Here is an 11000-nt window from a genome sequence, read left to right as displayed (position 1 = left end):
AACCACATGCAATACTGCATTGATATGTAGGGAATAACAAGTCAGGGAACAAGTGTAGGGAATCGCATGTCATTAGTCCATTATAGAAAAATAATAAATTACAGTTAGTAGTGGAGGTGCCATAAAGCTGGTTATTCTCAACTTACAGTGGACTTACATCACAAAGTGTGCTATACCACAGCATTAAGTTCCTCTATTTTTTATTTACTAAAGTATGACCACGTGGTGCCTTTTTAAAAAAATTCTGTTCATTCTTCATTAAGGAATGTTCACGAAAAACAAGATAGTGTCTGTTGTCATTTATAACAGCTAGAAACCTCACCAGTCGTTTCTTCACCAGCCTCAGTGTTCTCCCTTTTGAAGTTAATACAACAAGAAAAATTCATCTTGTCATGTTACATGGAAACAAACATACAAAAAAAACCCTCCACCCTGAAAACCTTCCTATTTTGGAAAATTTTCTCTGACACATTTTTTCAAAACACCCATGTCCAACTTTGTGGCAACTTCACTGTATCAAGACACATCTTTTATAATGCGTTTTAGTCGCTGTGTAAGTTGTTACCATGGAAATGATAAGATACTAGAGCAAGCAAATTGATATAAACTAATAAGATAATATAAGTGCCTTTTTTTTTTGCAGCTGGAACTGTTCTCCACAAACATCTCATCTCTACTTTCTGTTTATTTTATCTCCCTCCATTTTCTCTTCTTATCTCATCTTTTCCTCTTTTCTTCATCTATCCTTCCTTTTCATCTTCAGTTATCTTCTCATAGTTTCCTTCTCTCCTTATCCCTGCTTTTATGTGCTCTCCTCATCTCTCTCTCTTCATTTCATTTTTTTCTCTTCTCACCTTTCTTTGTTTTCCCTTCCATGTTTATCTCTCCTCCCTTTATCTCTCTCCTTATCTCCACACTTTTTCCTCCTCCCTACCATTTATTTGCACTCTCTTGAACTCGCATCTATACTTTCTTCTTGTCTTCATATCTTTCTTCTAAATCTTCTCCCTTTATCTCTTCATTTTCCTACTCTCCTCTCATCATCTCTCTGTTTATATCACCTTTTATCTTTTTTAACTCTCTCTTCTTAGCCCTCTTTTTTTTTCTCAATTTCTCAATGTATTTCTCTAACCTATAATATATATGTCTCTAACCTTTTCTCTGTATTTTACTTATCCGCTCTTTGTCTCTCCTATCTTTCCCTCTCATATAATCTCCTCCCCTCAGCATTCCTCTCCTCTTTTTGCCTCTTTTCTGCTCTTCTTTTCTTCCTCTCCTCTCTCATTAGAAGGCTTGAGTTATGATTACTTTCTCAGCACAGCCTCTCCACGAGCAGATTGCAGAGTGAAGAGATTAATGAAGTGCTTTTGAATCTCCATTCATGAGAGCTGCAGTGGAGAACAGCTTGATTTTTAGGGTGTCTGTTTGTTTCTCTGGCGATTCCTGATTATCTGTTAGAGCCAAGTGGCTATCCAGCCTTCTCACAGCATTGTGAATAAACACATCCTTTTGGCACTGAATAAAAAAAAAATCAAATGCTTCTTCTGCTCACACTGGAGGAATGGATCATTATCATTATGTAGATGAAGCTAAAAGCTCAGTAACCCACAGACCTTATCATTTCAATCCAAACCTTGTATCCCGAAGAACTGCCCAGTGAGACATGCTCTAGTAGTCCTCACTGACATCTTCTCTTATTGTTTTTAGGAACTTGTATCAAATACAGACTACATAATTTACATGTATATGCTGTACTTCCATTTACATTCCATATATTCACATTAGGGAAGTATTTATCAGTAACATTACATTCTCAAGTTCTTTGATTTCTGAAAATCCCATTGAATATATGTTTAACCAAGACATTTAGTTTTGTTGTGCAATTCAAAAACAATGATATGTCATTTTTTTATGGTTTAAATTTGGATCGACTCATGTCGGAGATGCTGGCGTAGAAACTTCCCTTTGCACTCGGTTCCATAGCCTGAAAAGAGGAAATGGATAAGCTTTATATCTGTCCATGTCTTAGTGGCTAATACTAAAACATCTGGAAAGCCCAGTGTCTCGTTGAGAAGAGAAGACTTTATTTTTCAGATCTACGACTGTCACAGACAGGTAAGAACATTTTCGGCACTCAAATCAAGCAGAATACAGAGGAAATGCATCGTGGTTTTCCTCTCGACTTTAGCAACTACAAGGATATCACAACCAAATCCAACATCATTATTATGAGCAGACCATACATCACAAGTAAAGGAACTGGACAGTGCTATGTGACAATGAATTCAAATAATTTAATTCTTACTATGAACCTCAAGTTTCCTCTTTAAATAGAATAACCAAATCATCCATTTCAGAACATTGCTTGTTAAATGGATCTGAAAAGTACAAGGGATTTGTGTATATTTTGTATAATTTGATTCTTGGATGTAATTTAATATTAGGCATGCTGTCCTGATAATGTGACTGTGACAGGATGGTAATAACCATATCCAATTACTATTCGATGTCCCATTCATAACACATAAATAATATGCAGCATGAACATTTAAATAACTAATTACATTATATAGCTTGTAAAACACTCTGTACTGAATCTAGAATACATTAAAAGAAAGAGACAATAGGAATAAATATTTCCTATTTAGGAAAAAAAGTTATCTGAGACTGATAAACATTAATATATAAAAATAATATAACTGTTACATCAGTCTACTGTCTAAAATATACAAGTTATTACCCAAATGTCACTGCCATTTGTTACCACAGTTATCTGTAGTTATTTTTGTATATGTTTTAATATAGATGACAAAAATCAATGTATTTTATATTTTTCTAAAATAATATTCTATGACTTTTAGACTTTATATTAAGGTTCCCTTAAGTAACATTATTTCAGCTTCTGCATTAATACACTGTATGTAACCATAATAACTGATGCATGTATTAACTGATTAAAATAACATTTATCACATCAGATTAAAGCCATTAAAGCCAGCAATGTGCTCATGTTTGTTAAAATTCAGAATTTAGAAATTCAGAAATGAGGCTGAAAAGCAAGTTCTGATATTTATATAGGTAATAAGTTATCAAATGAAAGCAGGTCTATTCAGTTAATAATCAAATAAACCTCAAAGAATAAAAATGTTATCTTGCTTTGTTAATATCTCTTCCTGTCAATTAATGATGAAGCTCATGTTAATGCAGTAAATCATGTTTTACCTAAAGTTTTACATAAACGGTTGATTTTTAAATCATGTTACATTTATCACATCCTGTGTGAATATAAAGTATATCATTAAACTGTAACAGACATACATTTATAATATATATAAATAATACATAATACATAATGGGAAAATTTCCATTTTTATATTCTATATTATTAAGTAAAAACCTAGTAAGGATTTTAGCATATATTAGGGTTAGTGTGTCTACATGTGTCTCCAGCTCTGAGATTGTTTTTAAGTGTGTGGAACCACAGAATGACACAGCAAAGAAAAGTTTCCAATAAAGGATACTTCCTCTTTTAGATGTCATCCGATATTTTGCTTGAAACCCTTATGTTCAGGAAACCCATCGTGCTAATCATGGGGTTTTGCATCTATGGAGGGCTGTTTGGAGGACGTATGCTATGCACTCATTTCGTGTGAAGGTGTGCAAACATTGGAAATGTGTGGCATGAAGGCTGGGTGCATAAATGTTAGTCACACTAAGGGAATGACTTTGCAAAAAACAAAAAAAACATCACCAACACACAAAAACCCCAACCAGCCTGTTTATACAATATGAATATAAAATGTTAGATCTGTAGTGATACAATGGGCACAACTCAAAGAAAACTAACTCACAGTTAAAATAATAATTTAATAAAAGCAGAAGTTACAGGGCAAAGTGAAGGAATGTTTTCTTGTCATACGAATCAGATTGGAATTGTGCTGAGTTTTGTTGGAAACCACAGCCATGTGAGGGACAGAGAGTGACTGCAAATATGGCATATTTGTTACTGTAAACAAACAAGAAAATAAAGGGGAATAATGATATGGAAATAAGTAGTGAAGAGATAAGGAGTGACTGAACAGTAAAAAGGTACTCTGTGGATGTAAATGACCAGCACTTTTCAGTTTGAAGGTGATGCTAGAGAAATAGAGAAATAATCATAATACCATATAATGTGTTTACACTGCTTTAAAGAGACGTGTTTTCATTTCAAACATATTTCCTTTAAGTCAGAGCAAATTGTTAACTGTTCAAGTCTAAAGTCTATTGCAAGTCTAAAGGATTTTGTGTATCATGTACCTCTGTAGTTAGGTGTTTTGTAGTTAGGTTAATTAAGCCCTTATGACAGCAAAATGTAGCTGGAATTTAATTTTATCACATTTACAAAACAGTTTTATATTGCTGGTATTGTTCGATCTCCCACTTCCTAAAGCCCTCTAACTTTTGGCCATTTGATTCAACTAAACAAAATGTTATATATATATATATATATATATATATATATATATATATATATATATATCTATCTATCTATCTATCTATAATATATATTTTGTCTAGCTGAATAAAATGGCCACTTCCTTCCCATGTATATATATATAAAAACATATAAAAACTTGGATAAATAAAAACTTCCTTCCCATGATCATGCCCACTGACTGTTCTTTAACAGTGTGATTTTTAACTGGTGTAAATCTTGACATATATAGTATAGTTAATAAAGTAAATATATGTCATCTGAGAAACAGCCAAAATATCAAATATGCTACTGAACACAGCACTGGGAAACTAGTGCATGCTTTCATGACATCTAGATTGGACTATTGTAAAATGTTGCTGGCTGGTTGCCCTGATACCAAAGCTTCAGTACATTCAGAATGCAGCAGCCTGCTTTCATACCAGGAAAAGAATCAAATATGAATCAATCAAATATGATTGTTCCTATTCCATTCTTTGCCTCACAATCAGATGTAATGTTTCATGTGTGAATGTTAACATTTTGGGGTCTAGATGGAAAATAGCTACAATAATAATAGTACATGTTGATTTTTATATATATATTGGGAGATTTTTGGATAAAGAACAGCAGCTTGGTGTCTGAGGTGTAGTGCGCAGTACTAAAGAAGGGCTGAGTGGAAAGCTGAAGCATGAGCTGTGTGCACTGGTGGGAAACTGTCCTCGCTGTCGTTTGTGTAGGAGGACATGTTGTGTGTGGGCTTGTGTGGTGTTACAGAAAATCGGCATTGATTCAGACTTTGTTGTCTGCATCATTGCACAATTTCCTCATACCTCCCTTTCTTACCGAAATGTCACCCTCAAATAAAGAACACTTCTCTACACTATTATGGCAGCTTATTTTGCTGGCATATTACTCAACACAAGTGAATCAGAGCTTAGAGTTTGGTAATTAGATGATGGGTTCTTGGAGACATTACTCCTCTTGTACATTCATTTTACATTTCTGTGCTCTTGCTTTGTCATTCAGACAGTAAACATTTAAGATCAGATTTATAATCCAGATAATGGACCTTACAGTAAGGTCTTGAGAGACAGAACACTATTTAAAATAAGTGTTTAGAATTTAGTGACCTCAAGTGGTAGGATGAGGTACAGCACTTGAAACTTCTACAAGGCCAACATTAAGTCAGAGAATATGCACTTCATCCAGAGCAGCTAAGTTCACAAAGGGCATGGGCAGGAAATCTTAGCAATTGTACTCAGACTGACTATTGCTTAATAACAGGGAGGGATGTGTGAATTGGCTCATTGACAGTGGCCGGCTCTGCCGTATTTGTGCACTTGTGTGGAGTGCTATCCCAGTGACGTGCTGATGAAGGAGCTCTTCATGCACTCCGGCTCCAAGCGAAGGCTTAAGAGTAGCTCAGTGGACGTGCTCTCTGGGCTGCCTTGCCACACACAGGGTTCAGCCACAAGTGAGGCATGGTTCACTTCGTCCAATCAGTGGCAGCAACAGGGTTCAGCACAAGGGTGAGGCGCTGCTCACCCTTGACCAATCAGAAATGACATTGAAAGGGTTGTCTGCTTGCTATTCGTCGCTCTCAGCAGCAGGCAAGTGGCCATGCACTGTCCAATTTTATGCCAATGAGATAGGCTTAAGAGGGGTACAGGCCTCAGATACACACACACACACACACACACACCAATATATCCATTCCATGTAAAAAAGCCTATATATATATTTTGTTATTATTATTATTATTATTATTATTATTATTATTATTATTATTATTAATAATAAATTAGGAGTTGCTGTCTGAATCACAATGTACAACATTTCTGGCATACTTTCTAAGCAGTTAAAAGTATTATTTAATTTTACAACTTCTTGTAACCAAATCAAATGAAAATATAAATAGTTAACAATTTGCAACAGACATATATTGGAGCCACTTTAGCTGAATCTTATATCTTTGATTTGGTATATAGTGCAGTGTGTGAACAGGAAGTCCTTTGAGAGTCAGCCAACTGTGTCTTTTAAGTTTCCTAAAAATATTCCGTATTCTGATCGACACATAATGAGTAGAAGATGAATGCATTCATTTTTTATGATTTTCTACTCACATCATAGGAACAGAAATACTGCTGGATAGTGTGAGAAATGTAAGAAATTAGTGTGAGCTTATACGTTTCTGAACGAGTTTAGGATAAACCTATGACATTAACAATTTTCACTCTCATATAGGCAGTGCACCATTAGATGTAATATCTGAATGCTTTCTACAACAAATTATTTTTAATGAATCAAAATCTGAACACTAACAAGACAGATAATATTAACAATAATGATAATGATGTACAATCCCTCATAAAAATTACAATCAATGCATGAAAAGAACTGTGAATAAATGAAAGTATAATTAATGCTATAACTATTTTTATTAATTTGATTTAAAATAGTTAACAAGCTGGCTTTCCAGTTGTTCTCTGGAATATTATAAAGGAGTTTATATAATATTATATATTATAAAGGAATGTTTTAAAATGAACATCTTCCACCTGCTGAGTAAGTGGATTAGGAGTAAAAAGTTTAGAGTAGGCATTACTGCTTCAGGAGATCAGCAATATATAACTTTAATAAATAAAAATAAATAAAATAAATAAAATAAAACTAAAGGAAACCAGTGCAGCTTGAATAAATCTGTGTTACTTTGCTCTAATTTTCTTTTCCTTGTAAGCATGTAGATTGCTGCATTCTGAACTAGCTGAAGCTGAAGGGAGGCAATGAAACAACCAACAAGCTTCTCAGATTATATTAACTGTTTTTATATTTAACCAAATACATTATAATCCAGTACTGATGGTTCCACCTGAGTCTTTCTTATAGCACAGGATCTCCATGTGTATTCTTTTAGCTTAGTGACTGAAGGGTCAGACAAATGCAACCATTACAACTCTATTCAGAGCTTTGAGGGACAAAAAGCAAAGAAGTACTAGTGAAAAGAGCAAATAAATGAGTGCTTCTATTTAAAAGGTCTACAACAAAGCACTGTGAGTGCCTGGCAGACAGGTGAGAGCCAGAGCAAGGCAGATAGAATGAGTGAGAGGACATGAGTGTGGTGTGTTTTGGCCAGGCCTGATGAGAGGAAAGAGCTAAGCTGAAAGGCCGGTTGGGAAGGACTACGGCATCACACAGAGCTGTTCCTGACGAAAGCCTTTTAATGAGGCCCTTGGGGAAAGAAGAGCTCATCAGACTATAACTCATCCTGAGAGACCTCTCTCTCTCTCTCTCTCTCACACACACACACACACACACACACACACACTAAACTCTGATTCTCTGTTCTAACTCCAGTGTCAACCACACACACACACACACAGCCTTGTGATGTGTGTTCCACTGCTGGTACTCTGCTGGTACACTGCTGGCATCCTGAGGCTATTGCTCATGTCATTGTTTCCTTTATACAATCAGTTACCTCTAGGCAGGTCTTTCAGTGATCTGGAGAATTTACTGCTCACAGTAAATCATTACTAGGTACAAATTTCCTTATTTTGGCCCCTGTTTGACTCTAAGATCACTAAGTGATGGAATGTCCATAACAATAATCATCAGTATACAAAAACTGTTACAAACCATAAAAATATAGAAAGATATGTTATCAAGCAAAAAAACACTGCTCTCCTGCAATGAAAGGAAAGTTTTAGAACAGGGTGCACTTGCACAAGCCTTTTGTTAAAATGAGGTCCAAATATATGCTTTCACTGTTTCATCTCATTGTAAATAGCTTAACATTTCTGACCTCTGTATCAGCCAACAAATGCTGAGTAAGACAGAATAGGTGGCAGTGACAAAATCTATGTTTAGTGCCGTTATCTTGTCAAGAGAGAGGCCTTGTTAGTTGATTACTCATACAAAATGCCTCCATTGTTTATGAGGAATACAGAGCCTCTACAGAAATAAGAAATAAGCTTCCACAGAAATAGTGGCCAACACTGGCTCAAGTCAAGTGCAGACAGGGACGATTGTCTCAAACAGCACTGGCTAAAGCAGACACTGTTCCTAGGAATGTAGAAAGACTTTTCCAAGCCATCATCAAATTTGACCAGAATCTAGATTCAGCAATTATACAGCACCAGCAATCAGCAATGCTGGTGACAGGGAACAAAGAGAGGATGGACAAGACAAAAACTTAACAGTGATTGCACTGATGTAGTAAGGTGAGGAGAGAAAAGCGAAACTGCCAATTACCTCATGCATGAGGTAGAGGCAGATGTGAGCGTCCCTCATCTTTGGACAGATTCTTGTCAGCCTATTAAGGATTTCTCTCCTCTCTCTTTACTCCATTCTGATCTTTCCCCGAGCACTGGAGCTCAAGGTCTGGCTCCTCAGATTGGATGAAACTGTCTCACTATCACATTGCTCTCATAATAGAGAGACATTATAATGATGAAGAAAATGCAGCTGCAGCTCAGAGCTACAGAGCTCCATATTAACAGGATTGCTTGTCTGTGACTGGTTATACATCCATATATGAAAGGACGGACGCTACATGACCCAAAATATAGTCTCTGTTGTTCAAACAAGTGCTGTATAATTAGCAGGTCATAAAACAGTCAGTGAGTTATGGCAAGAGCATTGCATTACCTCACACATTCAGTTATCAAGACCTGTGGGATTTGGAGAGGATGTGATGTTCTGGTTCACTGTGGTCTGGCTTTTCCATTAGAAGAGACTGCTGGCATACTGTCTAATTGCCTAGGTTTTCTCTGTCGCTCCTTTGTCCCACTTATATTCATTAGCCTTCCCTATTCTTGACAAGTTGGCTGGATCATACAAACACTACAAAAACATATTTCGGTTAAGCCAAAGATGAAGCAAGGCCAGTCACGCAACTCTCACATAAAGAAGCCTGGAATGCCATCATACTCTAACATTTTCTGGCAATGAAATACTGTACATCCTGACAAGATACGGCAGTCATCAGTATTGAACTAATTGGTACTTAAGAAGTTCCAAGGGGACAGATCCAACTTGAGGTGTGCATGGCACTGTTTTCATATCCCAGAAAGTTCGACCATATCTGCCTGCTCTTCCATATAAACAATCATGCTAGTTCCTACTCTTGACCAGTCCTGTATGCTCTTGTAGATGCTCTTGACTAATCCTGTTTTTCTCGTAGACACTCTTGACCAATCCTGTATGCTCTTGACCAATCCTACTCACTCCTGTAAAAAGTCCCATATTCTTCTTCTTCTTCTTCTTCTTCTTCTAATTATTATTACTGCCTGCCATATTTTCTGATTAATTTAGCTCAATTTAGTTGGTCAAATTCTAAACAAGATTTTGTGATTTTACCCACAGTGACCCTGACTATAATAATGCAGTTACTGATGATGAATGAATGAAAGCAGTAACTGTATCACACAGTGCCTAGTGAACATGCTCCCTTAATGAACATGTCCTTTTGTTGTCCTGCAAGCTTCCTAACAGACAGTCCACAAGAAAGAAAAAACTGCCTGCTCTGTCAGGGTCTACTGAGGTCCCGGTGCATACCTCAGAGCAAATCTCACATATTACAGAATTACTGAATGTCATGCATACTGTTTTCACTAAATTAACGTCCTCATCACTCCAAGCTGAGAAGCTAAAACGATAAAAATGGGAGGTAACATAGGACAGGGAGTAAGTCTTAGTATTGGCCTGGTGCTAAAATTATCCTCTGATTGGGTTTACATATCAAGTGATTCTGTGTAACAGTCTAAAAAAAGAGTTTATTTGTTGCACACTGTCTCTTATTTACTTTGCCACAAACTCATAAGATAAGCAAAATAAATACACATTTCTAATCAAATCTGAAATCTGAGAACAGACAAGTATCCAGGTTTAGTCATGTGCAATTCACTCGCACATGACCTTAACATAATAACTTTGTGGTCTTCTTTTTGTCCATGTTTCAGAGAACCAGACTTCCAGAATGTTCCAGGGCCACTCTAGTGCGCCTGTTTCTCTTATGAGGAGTGGTGTGAATGAGCAGTGGGATTCTGGCTCATGGTACTCGTCATATAGCTACCCCTCCACCATACAGCATGACACCTACCACCATTCCCAGCCTCCATCCTGGAGCCAGTCCCACCCTGACTGGAAGGTACATTTAACTCCCTTCATTTTCCTGCTGTTAGATACATCCAGCCAGATACACAAAATCCAAAATTAATGTGGCATCAATTTACTTAAAATTAGTATTCAGAGATTTACATAACCCTCTATAAGACCTTTATAACAGCTGACATAACAATAGATGAGTTTATCCTATGTATAAAGATTGCTTTTATCATTGTTGTTATCAGTATTCATACCTGAGTCAATATCAGAATCCCTGATTAATACCTGAATTTATAAGTTCTATAACTTCTGTTAAAATAAACAATAAACTGTAAATGGAGTTTTAACACTGTGATTATACATGTGTCATTGCAGTGTCCTGGCATCGGTATATATATATATATATATATATATATATATATATATATATAATTTT

At 36.1% G+C, this 11000-nt stretch overlaps 1 protein-coding gene across 2 annotated transcripts in view; it reads left to right on the top strand.

Moving 5' to 3' along the window:
* Nucleotides 1-2019: 2019 nt before the first annotated feature.
* tfec (transcription factor EC) overlaps nt 2020-11000 on the top strand; it is a 34910-nt gene continuing 25929 nt past the window's right edge. For both annotated transcript variants that reach the window (XM_058417760.1, XM_058417759.1), the window contains exons 1-2: nt 2020-2115; nt 10420-10607. In XM_058417760.1, the coding sequence (XP_058273743.1) occupies nt 10437-10607 (171 nt within the window). In that variant the 5' untranslated portion in view covers nt 2020-2115; nt 10420-10436. The remainder of the gene's footprint in view (nt 2116-10419; nt 10608-11000) is intronic.

The sequence above is a fragment of the Hemibagrus wyckioides genome, linkage group LG19 (assembly GCF_019097595.1).
Source record: "Hemibagrus wyckioides isolate EC202008001 linkage group LG19, SWU_Hwy_1.0, whole genome shotgun sequence".
NCBI classification, from domain to species: Eukaryota; Metazoa; Chordata; class Actinopteri; order Siluriformes; family Bagridae; genus Hemibagrus; species Hemibagrus wyckioides.
The sequence above is the reverse complement of the archived record's forward strand: the minus strand, read 5'-3'. Positions and strand labels throughout refer to the sequence as shown.